This window comes from Ambystoma mexicanum, chromosome 2p (genome assembly GCF_040938575.1).
Source record: "Ambystoma mexicanum isolate Mex_15411 chromosome 2p, UKY_AmexF1_1, whole genome shotgun sequence".
Taxonomy (NCBI): domain Eukaryota; kingdom Metazoa; phylum Chordata; class Amphibia; order Caudata; family Ambystomatidae; genus Ambystoma; species Ambystoma mexicanum.
In genome coordinates this window covers 751,039,084-751,056,928 of record NC_090923.1, presented here as the reverse complement: position 1 = coordinate 751,056,928, position 17,845 = coordinate 751,039,084, and the positions used below count along the sequence as shown (strand labels likewise).

At 45.1% G+C, this 17,845-nt stretch overlaps 1 protein-coding gene across 3 annotated transcripts in view; it reads left to right on the top strand.

The window, feature by feature from the left end:
* TMEM91 (transmembrane protein 91) overlaps positions 1-6,238 on the top strand; it is a 375,921-nt gene extending 369,683 nt beyond the window's left edge. For all 3 annotated transcript variants that reach the window (XM_069644396.1, XM_069644394.1, XM_069644395.1), the window contains one exon: positions 3,812-6,238. In XM_069644396.1, coding sequence (XP_069500497.1) covers positions 3,812-3,970 — 159 coding nt within the window. In that variant the 3' untranslated portion in view covers positions 3,971-6,238. The remainder of the gene's footprint in view (positions 1-3,811) is intronic.
* The last annotated feature ends 11,607 nt before the right edge of the window (positions 6,239-17,845 follow it).

The following is a 17,845-nucleotide window of genomic DNA, read 5'->3' as shown; positions in this document are numbered from 1 at the left end:
ATATACAGGGTAGACATCACTGTCGATAAGTGACTGCGCGGCACCAAGGCACTTTTTGGTGGAAGTTGGTGACGCGAACACTGGTTGCATGTTGGACCGTGGGCGGCAGTTTTTATGGAATTTGGTCAAGCGTTCTGCCTGCTCGTAAGAAAGACATCCTGCGCTCTAATAATTAAAATGGCGAGGAGGCATTCCGTGACTGAGATGGATGTTCTAGAAGATGGGATTTCACTGGGCAGCTTTTTAAATAAAATGTATAAGGACCACCAGTCGCCTCCGTGCTCGAGCTCCAGTAGTGGCGTGGGCACCTGGTGTGCCGTGTGAAAGGCCTTTTATTCACATAGCTTCTTTCAGGACCGAAGATGACTCCAAAATAATGACGCATTCGGAACGTGATCGCTGATCTAACGGGTTTTCGCCCTTACACGCCTGCAAGTCTGGCATTTTTGCATCAGGCAGTCCCAGAGCCCGTTCTGTTCAACGAAGATGTCATTTGGTCTCAGGATGGTGTCAGTCACAAAGTAAGGTGTTGCGTCTAGCAGTGGCACAGAGACAAGGCGGAAGGACGACAGACTCATGCAGGTAAGAACCGTGCCTTTATTGCTGCAACTCCGAGTGTGCCACGGAGCGCCCCAGATGGAAGCGGACAAGAGCCGGCACTCCACCGCCCAGGCTATCGCTTCTCCAGTCACTGTTTAGCTGGCAACTGTCAGTTACAGAACCAGCACTTCACGCGACCACATTCCATAAGCGATGACGCACCCACACTCACACTGGGCTTCCATGAGGACAGAGTCGCCCACGTGCACACTGATGCCACGAATCTACACAGTACTCCCAGGTGACTACCGCATAAGGTGCACACAGTATTATAGGCCAACAGTTTTTTTAGTTGGGCTATTAGGCTTGCACCACCTATAAGCCAAAACTATTGCTTTAGAGTACAGATAAGGTGAAATGGCATATGAGGAGGGACACAAAGTTTGCAGGTGTTTTTTGAGAATTTGCCCACCCGTTGACTGCCCATGGATTTCCTAATCCAACAAGCCTGACCATCAATCTTTTCACTCGAAGTTCCTGCCAGTGTTTTTGTTTTTCAAAACAGTCTTCTGAGAGTTAATGACTTAACTGGAGCAGTAAACGTGCTACTGGCGTAATAAAAATGTCTTCACCAGGGCTGCCTTCAGCCACTCGATTTATAATCACTATGCACATCCATCACTGAAGTCCTGTTAAAAACAAGCATTGACAAAGCCAACTGTTTTGGTTTGTGTGTATGTGTAGACTAGAACATTCCCAGGTACTCGCACCATTTTCCACCTGCTACCATCAATGGCCAGTTTACCGGTACAGCGGTTCCTGGAGAGTTCCCGTCTCATGCCTACACAAGTGCCCAAACTGTTGGCATTGCTAATGCTTGTCTTTGGGGGCACATTGCCAGAAGGAATTTAGTACATCCTTGTGAGCAGTGTTTGGGACAAAGGCCGCCATTGGAATACAAAGTTACTGCTGCTTCTGCCATTCTTGGCATGTGTGGTCTCTGCTAATTTCTGCCATGAGGAGACAGTGTTGCCAAATTGAAATGAAGTTGGAGATCGGCAGCCAAGAGGCTGCCCCCTATGGGGATTTCAGTTATACCCCTAATGAATTGCTGCTTCTGGATGCAGTTGTCTATTTTAAGTTTTCTTTGCCACGTTTCATTTTAGAATTTCTTTCGTCTGCAGCTTAGTGATATTTAAGGATGTATAGTATTCACAGTCATTGGAGTCAGCGTGTGCATAGTGTGATGATATGCTGTTGTGTGGCCTCACGCTCTAGCTTTTCTTGCCCAGGTTAAGGGCAGGTATTTTAGAGTATTGTAAGATAAGCACTCTGTAACAGGGCCACGATGCCCCAGGGCCGATTGTGCGCTTTATAAATGCAAATAAATAAAATAAATAAATATTTTGTCGTTTTTCTTTACGGGCTGTTGTGGCGCTGGTTGCCGATTCGTATCCTAGTTCACTATTTAGCAGTGAACAGGCCAGTTCCTCAATGGTAGTCTCCGCTTCCGTGTAAGGAATGTTCCAAAGCAGAAGAAGAGCCTTAATGCCTCATGTGTATGTTGCATCTCTTTCCTTGCCAGGGGTAGTGGTGATTTTTGCACCCATGTGACTTCAATGTTTTTCACATGTTATGCCCATCCTAGGTTGATCATTTTGATGCCGGAAACCGATTGTTAGAACATGATACTGTAGTGATGGTGGCCACATCCATGCTCACCCTGACCCTGGGTGAAGTGTAGATGCAATAGATTTAAGCATGCATCTGGAAGCTGTGGTTCCCATTGCTGCAGTGTAAGTGTGAAATACATGGTTTTAGTAAGCTACATGGGTGCTGAGTTCCACATCCAGACGTTGAGTTGCTTACGCGTGAGGGTGAAGATGTGGGTGTACCTGAGCAGGTAACCTGATTTAGTTGATTCTGTAGGTCTTAGTTACAAGTGTATAGTTCACATGACTTTAGATGGTATCGGCCCATTATTTATGCAAGCAAAGCTCTCTGCCCTCCTAGACCTAGTAGATGTTTCTACTCCCGTGACCTGAACCTCTTGCTGGGCCTTGGTTTCTGGGAAAAGATATTTTACAGTAGAGCACACTTTCTACAGGGGCCAGTCTGTGGAACCCTGTTCCTGCACATGTTCGCCTGGTGCAGGACCATCAGAGTTTCAGGAAGCTTTTGAAAAGGTATTTCTTTGTCACCTATAGGACTCTACCTTTGTGTGACCTTCTGGGACTTTTGTATCTGCTTATAAGAGATGTATGATATCTTTGTGATGAGGTATGGTAGCGACTCACAAGGGTTGGGTGTAAGTATCATGGGGCTTTGCTGAGGACTGTCTTTTACAAAACAAAAAAAGCTCTTGAGCATAATCAGCCATGTTTATTTTGTTTTTCAGTTTTTGTCAGGTAGAGGTATTTAGAGTTGTGCCCTAAAAAGATTTGATAACTCTAGTAAATAACAAGACTTTATTATCTGTTCAGCTGTCCGAGTAGACCTTTTTTCATTTTGACAAGATTAGTTCCTCAGTGGACCACAGTGCAAAAGGAATATGACGAGAGCTTTGGGAATCGGCAGTAGACCGGATGGATATATATATAAATTCAATAGTACTGAACAGGGCTCAGTTCCAGGAGGTCGGTGGGATTGGGTAGAGTGGCCAGGAGTGTCACAGGGCAGACACTCGGCAGCAGATCAGGGGCTAGGAAGTTTGAAAGCATCTGCGCTGTCCTCAAAGAGTCCCACTGGCTTCCTCTGGGGGCAAGGGTTATTTTAAAGCAGCGAGCAGGGCGCCATTGCTCTCTTTCTCACCTTTCTGGAAAAACAAAGGCCCGAGGAGGCTATATGGACCTGAGAGCTACCTTTCCCTTGCAAACATCAGGATTTAGGAAGGGCAAGACCCTCCAGCGCCAATAATTGGGCAAGAGCAATATCTGTTGGAAATAATTACATGTAGTGATCCTACATTATAGGAGTTTAAGGAGAAAATGATAATGATAGTTTCCATTACTGCTGTGCAATTTGTTTGTTTATAGTTTTATGTCTGTATTTTTCATATTACTTACATGTGAAACGAACAGTTCCCAGACACCCTAGAATAAGCTGTTGATGCTATAGGAAACGGTAAAATAAATATATAAGTATTAGTCACGCTTTAGAATTCATTCACCTGGTTAATGGCCACCTTTAGCAGCCTTTCATGGGCCACTAATCCCCGGGATGTGATATTCGCTGTTTAACATTCCATTTTCTTTTTTTCTCTCATTCACAGACCAACAAGGCTTCCGCCAAGGGTGACTACCACAGTGCTAGCACGGCATCGCGCCAGACTTTCTTCATGGCCGTCCTCTCCATCGTCTTGGGAACTTGCACGTACATTGGTGCCATTGTGGCTCTCATTGCATACCTATCAAACAAGGCGCCAACCTAACTGGAATGGGCATTGAGAAGAACACTTCACCGGGACTCATCACCAAATATGCAGCCCTTGGGGTGCTCTTTGTGACCTTGACAACTTGTCATCCAGAGCAGTCCTCTAGACACCTAAAGGGTAACATTAACTGGAGAACCTTGGTGACAATGGAGCAAGGCCAGGACCTCAACATGTTCCATCTGGGGGTTATTGATTGTTTGTGGAAATGTGTTTCAATGGACTTATTTAAAGACCCAACCGTTGCATAGGCCTACGGGGAAATGTAGACAGCAGCAGGGAACCAGGACATGCAGTTAGGCCGTGCCCCAGAACACAGAGAAACCGTATGCTACATTGACCCGGATGCACCTTGACAAGCAGCTCATCAGTCAGGCTGTTTGGCTTCCAATATAGTGATTACATTGGAACTAAATAATTAGAAATATGTGCATTGACCTTAAGTCTGGGAGTTTTGTCATCCTTGATGAGACGATTTGGATGAAGTCTTCTCACCTGATGCTTCCCTTGCTGGACCGTAAGCTCAGAACCCACACATCTCTCCACCGTTAGCAGCTCCATGGAGAATCATGTCTCCAATGATGTGTTTGTTGTTGTTGCATTCTGGTACTCCCGCTATGGCTGTTTAATGGACAAAGCCTATCTGGGCACGGCAGAATTCAAAGGAAAAGCAGAACTGGATGGTTCACTCACATCTGACATGGCTTGAAGACCCTGGCATAGCATTCACATACAATAGCTCTCTTTGGGACAATTGTCCTCATGTCGGGTCCTTCCTTGAATGCAGGACCCATTTGCTCCTCGACCGGCTGTTTGCCTGAACCATGCTGTGCTAATTTTCCTGACTAACCCCATCTCCTACCACATGGCCACTCCTCTCCTCGCAACCTCTCACCCGTGATTCCCACCTCACCTTAGGACCTCAAAGATCCCCTTGCCCCATTCATATCGATGTAGAATTCAGAGCAGTCTCCCCACTCCCTCGAAGTGCCTCCAACGGAAATGTTGTAAGAGAGCTGAACATACTGAGAAAAAACCGAAATGCACACAGAAATGTGATGGCAAAGATAGTAAAAGAAACAGGACTGGCTAGAAACCTTGTCAGGAGTTGGGAACGTTAGTGACTGTCGAGCCATTATCAGCTCATGTAGCAACGCTCGTGCTGACAGTCAAATACACTAAGCTTACAGCGCAGAACAGTGAAGGGAAAGTAGGGTCTAGTGGCTAAATTATCAGCTGTTTATACAGCTAAACTGAGTTCCACTCCAGGTGTCACTATTTGAATACATGTTCTTACCCTGGCCAAATTGTGTTAGGTCCCTTTGCTTCATGGGACGTGCTTAGAAACGAGCCTTCAGTGCTACAGAAAAGGCCGACATGTTAATTCACATAAAAGCCAGAGCCAACATTTAAATATAGCGAACATATAACTACACTCTCAACTGTATTATCTTGTGAAAGGTCACGATTGATTGCGTGCTACACCGGTTGTGTTGTTTCCTGATATTCAGAGGCTACTCCACACACAGTTGAGATGGTAATCAGTGAAGTTCTGCCTATGTGTGGAGGAGAGTGAAGAAACCCGCAATTTTCCCAGGTTTTCCCACCCTTCAGTGCAAACATGCAGACATTTCTGGGTGATCTTCATAAATGCACGTGCACGGCGGAGACCTGCAACGGCAGCTGTTAGTGCAGACATGGCAGCCAAATTTGACTTGTTGATTTCAAAGGATTGCTTTTTACAAGTGTTAGGAAAAGCAGGCAATATGCAGGTGGAGTGTTCCAGGATAGGTGAGTACCACAGGGAATCCCACACACGTACCCCTAGCTGTGAAGTGCACTGTGGGATGCACCCGCCCACCCAGGATGAGGGTGCAAAGGACTCATACTTCCGTTGCTATCCTTCGGTGTAAGAAGCAATTGAAGTTCTGGAAATCCATCTTACTGATTTTCTCTTTTTCCTCAAAATATCAGGGTTGGGTCCTCTCCCATGTTTTGTATATGTACATCGCATGATACCCGGAAAGCTTCCCTGAAGGAGACCAGAAATCTGCACCACGTCCCTTGGAAGACTTCACAGAAGAACATGAAACAAAGTGCAGTGGTTTGACAAAATGACACGAAAAACCATCACTTTTCATATACACAATTTATAAAATCGTGACATTTACTTGGACCAAAAGAACTGAATTTTAATTGCCTGCTGAACTTCACATCATACCGTGTAGAATATAGCAGCTTTAAGATTAAATGTCTGTTTTGATTTTATTAATTATTAGCGTGTTTTAATGCACATATTTTAATTCAAAGGATGTTCATTCCCACAGGAGTAACAATGGTAGAACCACACCTTTTGAACTTCCTCCGTGAAGGGAACGGATCAGGGTCTAAGGGAAAATATGTGCTGGGCCTGAGATGGACGTAAGACAAGGATGTGACAGAGTCAAGAAATGAAATGTTATGTTACCAGATAATGAAGGAAGGCTGGAGCCGCTAGCTCCCTGCAGACACCACATAGCGCCTGCCTGTGGCAAGATCCTAGGCGCAGTCTGAAGCCGTGCTCTTGTTCTCTCCCATTAGAGACCTCACGCAGCCCCATGTCAGGTGTGGATAGTCCATCCAGTCCAGTTGTTTCTTTCCACTCTGTCAACTGTGTGCAGGAACTGCTGCTAGAATACAAAGACAACAGGTCTGAATGGGGGACTACAGACCTTCCCATGAACTCTATAATTACTCAGTTCTGATACTTACATGCATGTTCCACTTTTTATTTGAAGAATGTCCCCATGTCACCCCTGATGCTGCGCTTGTTGAATCTTCTTTCTTGGACCCTTTTTTGCCACCACTTGCTGAAATATGGCCGCCTCCTCTACTGGACATGAGCACAGAATGCACGTTGCCCCGTGTTGCTTGTGAGTAACTCATCAGGCCTGTTTTTTGGGGGGTATTCGACGGTTGGCTCCTCTTCGTCCCCAGTAGGGAGGAGGATTGGTAAATGCTTTGGTGCGCCAAAGCAGCTTGAAGCGGAACCAGTGTGCCCTTAGGGTAAACCTTGTCCTCTGCCTAGCTGTGGACCGAGATTGTCGGTGTGCAGGGGTAGCTAAACAACAATACAGAAATAAATGATGTGCAGAAAAATAAATGTTCGTCAAATGAAGCATTTAATTAAACTTAAGGGAAAAGAACATTGATACAATAAAACTCTTCCAACCATGACACCCTTTGAAATTGCAGAGGAATGCATCCAGGTGTGATGCCTGCCAGGCCAATCCCTAGGAAGGCCTCATGGAGTGGCTGGCCCCCAGTGAAGACCCCTTCACTAGTAACCAGTCTTAGAGGCACTGCGGACAATGTGGGAGGCACGACATTAATCAAATGGGTTTTCATTGAATAAACCTTCATCACCGGAGTCAAAGACTTTGCTTCTTGTTGTCGTTTAGCCAGCTGTAAACAGCTGTGTAGAGCAGTTTACAAATCCCCTTTACACATTCCTACAGTTTTGAAGGCAGGAATTAGACCTCCTTGCGGTAGGAAGTAGGCCGCCATGTGGAGACGATTTTCTTCTTTTGAAGGTTTCAATAAAAATCTGACATATCCACTGCCAATCCGTGATGGAGAACCACTGTCTGTTACAAGGATCTCATAGCAGAACCTACACCAGAGGGTACATCTCTTCATAGCAGCAGGCATGGATCCCCTCTGTCGTTCCATGGCACAAGGCAGGCAAAACATCCTCCTGCCGCGCTCCTGACAGTCGGCGGAGTCTTTTTCAAAGATTGCCCCTCTACAGTTCCAGTCAACACTCCGGACTCTCATATTGTGCGCTAATAGACTATGTAATCTGGAGAGATTGATTGGATAGACAGTTGAGACTGTTCCAATGAAGATCATTCGCATACTGTTAGGTACAGAGGCTGAGAATATACAGGTTAATGGTGCGCCCTGCAAAATGTTCTAAGCGGGTCCCTAAGATTACCCGTGACCTCAGCTATAGCTTGGCCTCTGGACATTCTCTTTGCCTCTTAATCATGGGCCCACTGCACGAGAGGGACTGCAAAGCCGTCCAGCAGACCACTGTATAATGGTTTATTTCATGAGGCAGGTTCAAACCCTACACAGACCACTGAAGGCACTTTTGCCACTTTGAGTGTTAGAAACAACCTAGAGGCCTGAGGAAAAGTGGAGGAAGGGGAAGAGACCCAGTATCCATATATAAGGAAGGGATAGGTCATAGGAAACATATATGAAGAAATGCATTCATTAATAAGCCCTTCTTCAATAACAATAGCCACCACGTCGTTTTGAGGGGAGATTTTGAAACTGGCCAGACTTAAAATCTGAGGCATTCAGAGGTTCACAGGTGTGTTGTAGAGTACTCTCTTGGTATCAGCTGTGTGGGTAGCCAAAAGAGCATGGCACATCTGAGGTTGATGTGTAATGACAAGATAAATGAAGTGAATATTGCAAATACCTATATGAGTGAGAAGGTTAAAATGGGTGAGAAGAAAAACAATCTGCAAAATTCAAAAGAGAAATTGAGTTAAGGGCTCAAGAGGGAGTACTGGTGGGTGCGATATGAATAGCATGTAGAGAGTAGCCACACAACACTTAATAATACCCTGCAAGGCACAATGGTGCTTAAATCTCATCTGCCTCAATTGCTCCGAAAGCTTATATCATGCCATTCCATGTTCTTTTTCATTTGTACAGTCTAACGCTCATCCAAAGATATCTTAGCACTTGAGCCTGTTTCACTTCGTTTTGTATCATGGAGATGCACAAACATTAACACCATCCCCAAAAACCTATGGGAACCCCTTATTGGTTCGCTCAGGCATACTACCTATAGAACCTATGTATCTGGATTCTCACTTGTCTTCCCATGTCAGGTGGCTCTGCCTGAGACTTGCCCACAACACTATCTATTACTTTGTTGCAGGGTCGCACGAAGACCATTGGCCTGTGCAACATTCTAACCACCCCATGATATGAGCATCTCCATTGGCTGTAGTGAGTCCCCCAGGCCTGGGACCCTGTTCTGTTCACAGCGCTCAGTGTACTTTTCAAGGTAATGACAAAGATGATCTGTCCCCATTGTTGCCACTCGTGTGATCACCTAGCCTGAGAGAGTGCCTGCAGGTTGCAGTTTTGGGTGGACACTCCCTGCTGCTTCTCTGGCCACCCTGATGCCTCCCTCCTTGGCTACCTCTCTGGCACTCTCATCTCCCTCTCTGACTACCCTGCTTTCTCTTCCTTCCTCCTCTGGCCATCCTCGGGCACCTCCAACACTTCTGCAGAGTTTACCTCTGGTCTGTACCCCTCCCCAGAAGTCCTTCAAATGTGCCAACGTTCCCCACACCGCACTTCTCAACTCTCTGTCAAACACTCCTCTGACATCTGCCATATGCTGGAAGAGATTGATTTGGATGTACTTGGTGTCCAAAAGACTTGGTTCACGGACTTTTAGTGGGGTTTCTGCATCAATGGTCCTGCCTGGATAGGGTCAGCTATGCTCTGGCCTGGCAGTAGCATCTGGAATCTTGCAAAGTGGATGTGGAATATCATGATACGCAGGAGCTGGAAATTCAGAAAAGAGAGTGTCCCTCCTGTGAGCTTCCCCCCTTTATTTATAAGGCGGGTGACATCACAGGATTTATTGTTGGGCAGAACTAAACTAGACCTACCCCTAAGAAACAGGTAGATCAGCCTATGTTGGTCACCTCCTCAAGGAGGGGACTCAGTTTATGGGGTTGTGTTTTATGAGGTACAAAGCCATCCCACAGTCCTTTTTGCGAAAAAATTCATCTTAACATAAATCACACATTTGTACAGTTGTGGCACTTTTGTTTTCCTGCGCCAAAAAGGCACGGCTGTGGGAATAAAACATTATATTAGATTTTAACCAGACCCCCCTCACATTTCTATGCAAGGACAGGGCCTTATTCAAAATTACACTTTTAAAATAGGCATTTTTCTTGTTTTCAAAAACACATTTTGACACGTGGTGTATTATGCTGGGATGCCCCTTTCAAATTCGTTTTTCTCTCCCATCTGGTTTCCAAACATTGTTTGCAGCCGTAATCAGTTTCTCTCACACAGCAGTATGTTCAGGGCAAAGGACCACTGAAATTGACATGTGCATAGAGAGTTAGGCTTTATTATTGAGACTTTGTAGCAAAAAGTCAAGTGTTTTTCTGTAAGGGCTGAGAGTAAAGTTTCTGATGATTTACCAGATCATGCCTGGCACAGCCTGTCATTCAGTGATAATGCTTTCTTTTACTGTAGCACAATCTGAATGTAGATGGGCACATCTGGATCTCCCTGGATCAGAACTGTGTAAAGTTTGAAAAGATGAAAAAGAGCATCAGGGCGCCATCACTTTAAACACCAAATATTTCCTTTTTCAAAGTGGAAATGTGGAGCTAGCAGCAAAGCAGCACTGCTTTTTGATTTTCTTCTTGGTGCATGTAAGAAAACACACTTGCAGCCTTTCTCAGTGTGTCCCCTGTTCCATCTTGCCCACTATGTGCTTGTCAAGACAGTACAGCCATTATTTTGTAGCCACAACCGCAGTGTTGATGCGAGGCAATGGTGCTCAAAGGAGCCAGTGCAGCCATTCGGCTGGTAAATGCTGAAGTGTAGCTTGGAAATGGAGGGGAATTCCGCTGAGTGGATAAATGTATCCGACAACATGTACTTGGCCTGAAGCCCAGGGATCATATTTCTCCAACTCTGAGATCTCTTCACTGGCTCCCCGTTGCTGCAAGGATCAAGTTCAAGACCTCTGCATTGTCCACAAGGCTTTCAGGGGCCTGGGACTACTCTACCTCCAACGTTTTCTTCCAAAACATCTTCCTTCTTGAGCTCTCTGCTCATCCACCTCCAACTTTTTGAGGGTCAGACACTTCTCCAAGCAGAGAGTTGGAGGCAGATTTATCTCCTCGGCTGGGGCCTTGTTGTGATTGACTTTCCTTCTTGTCGCCTGATTCCTACTTGCATGAGGTGTATTGCAAGGTGGGATGTCATGTGTGGAATGTTATTAGAATGATTGGAATGTTTGTGTGTGAATGCTGTCCCACCCAGGGCAGTTGAAAGATGTAGCCTGGGTGGTGGGAGCCAGTGGTTTCCTGTCTGTACTTCCTATCTCTATTGTTAAATGTGGAGATGATATTGGTTAGTGTTAATCATGTACATGTTTAGATGAGGTGTGGGTAGGGCCCTGCTCACACGACAAAGTATTGGTTTATCATGTGGTATCCAGTTAAGCAACTGCAGCGCTTGGTTGGATGATGAGAGACTCTGGTGCAAGGTAGGTCTGTGGTGATGCATAGTGTGTGTGCAACCACAGGAGTTGATGTGTGTAGTGACCAGTGGTGGGCTGGTTCAAGTGACTCTAGTGCAGAGTTAGTGGTGATGCATAGTGTGTGTGCAACCACAGGAGTTGATGTGTGTAGTGACCAGTGATGGGCTGGTTCAAGAGACTCTGGTGCAGAGTGTGGTGATGCATGGTGAGCATGCAGCTTAAGGAGTTTTATGTGTTTAGTGACTGCTGGTGGCTGATCAAGAATGCTCTGATTCAGGTTCCAGCATACAGTGGTGCAGTGGCTATTGGATGGGATTTCCTCAGCAGTGGTGTTTCTGTAGGTGGAGTTTGGGTGGAGTTGTCAGGATGTGCATCATGCATACAGTGAGTGTGTGCCAGTACTCCAGTTAGGAGTTGTCAGGATGTTTTGTCATGCATACAGTTAGTGTGTGCCAGTACTCCATCAAGGATTTGTTATGTCAATTCGTTTTTTTAGAGTCTTCTGGAATCATTCCGGATTCATTTTTGGGTGGTTCTGGAAGTCTGAACAACCCCAACATCTTGGTGACCGTGTCCAGCCAGTCTGGTTTAGTGCTTGGTTTGAGGGCTCAGGGTGTCTGGCCAACACTTTGGGGCTTGTGTTTGTGCGTAGGTTTACCGGTGTGTTTTTCTTGCAGCGCGAGTTGTTTTCTGGTGTGTGGGTTGGGTATGGGTCAGGTGAGAATGTGCATTTTAGGTCTTGTGGAAAGTATCGCTTGATCCTTTCAGCCTTGAGTTTATGGTCTGTCTCAGTAGGTTAGAGATGTTTTCTTGTGGTGTTGTAGTGGGCCACGAGCCAGCCCATATAGGTGGCTGTTTGTGCTCAGGTGTGGCAGCACTGTGGTTCGCAAGTGGCAGTGGTCGACGGGAGGTGTTTAGTTTTCCAGGATGGTTTGGGTTTTGTAGTTTGGTAGCCCACAGGGGCAGGTAGCGCTCCAGTGTGGCAGGCTGGTGATTCGTGGCAGTGGTGGGTGGAAGGTGTCTGAATGGTTGTTGAGATGGTAGTGTTTGGTTGTTGCAATGTTGGTGTGGTGCTGTTACATGGAGGTTAGTTACGCCCGGTTGGTCAGCCATTTCCATCGTTTAACTATTTGTTCTGGTGCCAGAGACATTGAGTGTGGTGCTGTCTGATTGTGATGTGTGTTTGGTTTGTGGTAACGGAAGGAGGTGTTGAGGTGTTTTGATCGTTGTGATTGACTTTCCTTCTTGTTTCCTGCTTCCTGCTTGCATGAGGTGTATTGCAAGGTATGATGTCATGTGTGAAATGTTAGTAGAATGATTGGAACGTTTGTGGGTGAATGCAGTTCTACCCATGGCAGTTGAAAGATGTAGCACTGGGTGGTGGGAGCCAGTGGGTTCCTGTCTGTACTTCCTATCTCCTAATGTACCTGATGCAATCTGATTAACTATGCAACGTGAATAAAGTAAACTGATGAATACTCACAGTGTATCTTATGAGCTTATCCTGCAAGATCCTCTCAGAACAGGCCTCCCTCTGGAACAGACGACCCTGCCTCTCTCTAACTTGAGCAGAACCACCTCCGGTTCCGGAACAAACTCAACTTTTTGCTTCTGCTTTCTCTCATCTTCTCCCCTGCTGATGCACCTGACTGCTCTGTGCACTAGTCACCTGATTACCCTCTGAACTCAGGCCCACACTCCTGCATGTCCAGTTGCCCCTGCACTGCCTTTGGGCTCCCCAGAATGTAAGGTTCTGTATCTGCAACCCTACAGTCCCTTCTCTCTGAACCTATGAGCCATCCGCTGACTGTACTTGTGAGTTAACTGCTCTTCCGCCTTCCCCTCCCCCTGGCACTTCTCCCCTTCCCTCTTCCCTGCACTTACACAATCTGATTGACACAAGGCCTAGTAATATCGTTATTTTGTCCTCCTTTTGTTTCCCCCTCCTTGTCTTGTCGTGCCTAGAAACACTTGTCTACAGGCACATTATATATGCCACATCAAATGATATCATATCATATCATGCAGCAATCTTCTCTGCTTCCCTGGGAACAGCTCCTCTTCCCACCATGAGTAAATAGCCATTGTTCGGCTCTGCTGAGCCACCTGTGCGTGGACCACAAAACTGTGCCTTTCTGTCAAGAATTATGAAGATTTTATTCTGTATTTCGCAGGTGGCTCACTGCCCCCAGAATCTGGAATCTTCCACCCACCCTTTGTCCTTGGCTGTGAACACTGTCTCTGTGCTTTGTGCTGCAGGGACTGCACTTTTTTGCTCCATGTATTTGATGCCTGTGGTTCTTTGTGTATTCACTACAGTCATTCTATGGTTTCCCTACATGTCCTAATATCTTCTTAGAGGTTAGTCATGATAGAGCCCGATAGGTCCCTTATACATTCCTGTGGCTTTTTGTGATTAGTTGCAGTAAAGTGGTTGAAAGCTCTGTTCATGTATGCTTTGATTTATTTTTATTTATTTTTTTACTTTTAAATGTTTGCACATTTTTTTTACAAAATGTATGCTTTGATTTATTGCATTTCTACTTTTGGCTAATGAAAAGGAAAACTCTCTTGACAGTATGTGCATGTATCTGTCCTCTATCTATAGAAGGTGTACGCATGTTCATCGTGTATGCTTGTGTGTCTGCGTATCTCCGTGCAGGAATGCGAGTTTGCTTCATGACTAATGCTGCTATGTCATGTTGTCACTACTGACGTCATCACGACTGGATCTTGTCACCTGTCAACCTGATCCATCGATGAGGCACCTGCGTCTTCGAAACCGTCAACTGTATATGGCCTAAAGGGTCATCTGAGGGAATATCTCTTTGCATATGTCGGATACACTGATTTCCCAAACAGTCAGTTGCATCGTTTGTTTCTCATCCTTCGGCTGACATTCGTAAAGGGGACATGAGGGCCATTCCATGGACCCCCTCTTCACCACCTTCAGCACCACCAAATATGACCAAAAACAGTACAAAAACTCATTGTTAATATTACCTGTCACATTTTTACCATATCAATAGATTTGCCAAACACATCTGGCAGAGAAAATATAATTGACCCACAGGGAAAGAGTCAATGAATATTTCAGAACCATTCACTCTGGTTCCATTCCGCTACCTCATACCAAAATACAAATGAAAGAAACCATCTCCAACCATATCACTTCTTGGTAGTAACCAACTGCGAGAACAGGATGTTGGTCTACCACGCATGAATCAGGTCTATGAGCAACCACCCCCCTCCCCCAATGCGACTTCTCAGATTTTAAGGGAAGAAGGGTTGCCAGTAGTTGAAAGAGAAGGGAAGCAGCTGAACCTTTATTATAACAGGTGAATGTGATAGCTGCCTCAATCCACAATCGCAACCTCTGAGTCCCCAACCCTAGCAAAAATGGGGAAGGAAAAGGAGAGCTTGACAGGAGGTTTACCATATGCCTTAACCTTTTCACCAATCCAGTTTCACAAACACACCTGAATTCTTCAGAAGCTTTTGCCATGGAATAGAAAGTTGGAGTATTCAAGCTTTTTGCTGAAATAGGGTAAAATGGCAGGCTCTATAACCATTACTAATAACTAGTAGTCAGGCTGACAACACTTTACTCATTAGAGCCCCCCGTTATCTGCCCACTCAACACCAAAGGGTATCCAGGTGAGTCAGAACCGGGGATCTTTCATGAGCATGGACCTAAAACACATAGGTCAAAAACATTGCAGACAACCAAACAACTGGAAGAAAAATCAAGATCTCGTAGTGGCATTTTTTTCCAGTCCTTTTTCTGCAATGGGAGAAGCAAACTGCATATACTACAATACGGGATTGAAATATTCACACCTGGCTCGGCACACACAGTGAGGTATTTAAATGCTTCGACTATATATCTCCCTATATGTACTGTCAAAAAACTCCTCCGCTATCTGTTCTAATGTGTTTTAAATGGAAAGTAGAGCAAAGTGATTATATGCATACATATGACAGTCTGTGTTCACTGGTCATCCTTGCAAAGTATGCACTCCCAAAGACCCCCGTAATATACCAATTCACTGGGAGTGGGAGATGAGCAAGAGTGAGGGACCTCATGTTCTGGATCTAGACCTCATCTGCAGCAGCATGATACCCCTACCAAGAGGATTCTTTTAGACTGTGTGTAGAGTGCACATTGTGCGTAAAAATCAGGCATAGAACAAAAAGTAACACTTCTCATGACTGACGCCAGTGGCACTGGTTTAGGTGACGTTGTAATGAAAAGAGACAAGGATGGTGAAAATATTGTAGCTTTTGCCTCTAGATCCCCCAAAGAAGCAGAATGCAGATATTCTGTCATTGAAAAAGAAGCACTGCCGATTGTATGGGCCATTACGAAATTCCTATCAGACCATAAACCGTTAGCCGCAGTGTTCACATTGCATTATGAATTGGGTGACTGCTGTTCAGGGGGGACGAATCTTACATTGCATATGTTTCGGGGAAAGATAATATCATTGCAGACTTTTTATCCAAGAGTTGAGTTTGTAATAACAATGATGATAACATAGCAGAAATTAACCAAGGTGTGTTTTTAGTATGTGAGGGATAATTCTCACAAGTGGAGTGAAACACAGCTATGAGGGAAGACCGCGGGCACAACAAAGTTAAAGAATGTGTTCTTGACAATTGGTCAAGATGGACACATAACAGTGAGCTCAGTGCTTTCCTTCCACAGAATAAAAGATGATTTAGGTATAGAAGACTATCACTTAGTGAGAGCTGGTCGTATTGTGCCACAATTGGGTGTGAGGAGGAAACGTCTAGACCTGGCACAGACTGGACATCTGGGAATGTCTAAAACTAAAGGGAAATCACGAGCTGACTACTGGTGGCCAGGATTGGGCTCAGATGTGGAAGATAAGATCAAGGAATGCAAAATGTGTACATCTTTTGACATGGTGTTAAAAACACATGTACAACCACTCAAACCTATAGAATTCCCCAAACCTTTTAGAGAATGTGTGGCACTGGATAGTTTGTGTCCAATATGCTCCAAAGTTGGTATCAAGAACTATGTTTTGGTGCTAGTTGATCTGTATTCAAAGTGGGTAGAAGTAAAGTGTGCACGTTTGGCAGATTCCAGTGGATTGTTACATTTCATGGATAATATCTTCCAGAGGGATGGTATTCCTCTCAAAGTTCTCACTGATAATGGAGTCCAATTTACATCTACAATAATTAAAAGCTTTCTGAATGGCATTGGTGTAGAGCACCATAAGACAGCTGTTTATCATCCTTCCACAAACTAAATTGTTGAAAGATGTAATAGGACTATTATGCAAAGTGTGCATATGGCAATTCAGTGAGGTAGGTGTTGGGAGAAATACATTAAAAAAATTGTTTTATCCTACAGGCTGCCTCCACATTCTCCCACTGGTTTGATCCCATTCAAAGTTCTGAGGAGAAGAAAAGCTGCCACATCGGTGTGCTCCACAAGGTTGTGCCAGATACACTTTGTAGAAAGGGATGAGACAGCCCTAAAGGAGAATATAAAAGCAAAAAACTAAGTAGCAAATAGAATGTATGATAGTAAGCACAATGCCAGACTCACTAGGGTAGAAACTGGATACAATAATCATACATTTTGAACCAATTCAATGTTAAGTCCAAACAGGCCTCACATCACAGCTACATTTCAATAAGTGGCATATTACTATACATTTAAAATGAGTTCCGTAATGAGAAAGAAATTATTGCATCTCTTCCACTGCAAAAAATGTATAGTCTCCTTTACTCATTCCTCCTCCTTCATGCCGGCAGCAACATTACACAAAAGTACCTGGTGGAGGAAACACGGCCCCCTCTGCCAGCACCTGAAACTCCTGTCATGCAATTTGAACCGCTTACTGTGGAGAACACAGCTCCCTTCACCAATGCTAACATCATGGCATTGTTGACATGGCAGCAACACATGGCACAGTCCCTCGCAAGCCACAGTGCAGCTGTATGCTGCCTCTTCCCTTTTTTGTTTGTGTGAGAAAATAAAATATCCATAAAGCAGCATTATGCCAACACGCCTAACTTCCGGCCCTCTTTTCTCTTCAAGCAAGCTGCTCCCATAACAGCACACTGCTCCACAAACGTCATAGAGGAAGGAATCCATTCAAACACAGATGCTACGTGATTGCGTCCTGCACACAGCTGGGTACGTTTTTCTATCCTCAAGGTCCTACAACGTTCCATAAGAGCGATCGTTACTGATGGTGACGACATCATAACAGCAGGGCCTGCGCCATCTCCCATTGTATTCCCTGACACGTCATCATTCTGGCCAGGACACTCAGGGGAACGGAGCTCCTAGCACAAACGAACTTATTTGGAAATCGCTCACTTCACAGCCATGGACCGCAATCAACTTTTCAGAGCAGCGCTGTCCCCACTACCTTGCGCTCGGACCCCACTTCACAAGTACAACACGAATCAGGTAGGTGGAATACTTTAGCATTTTAAAAGTCAGTCTTTCCAAAATGCTTATAAACGTCTTGCAAGTCAATGGTGCTCTCAGACCCCCTGCTTCTGCAGAACTCCATAGCATCGTA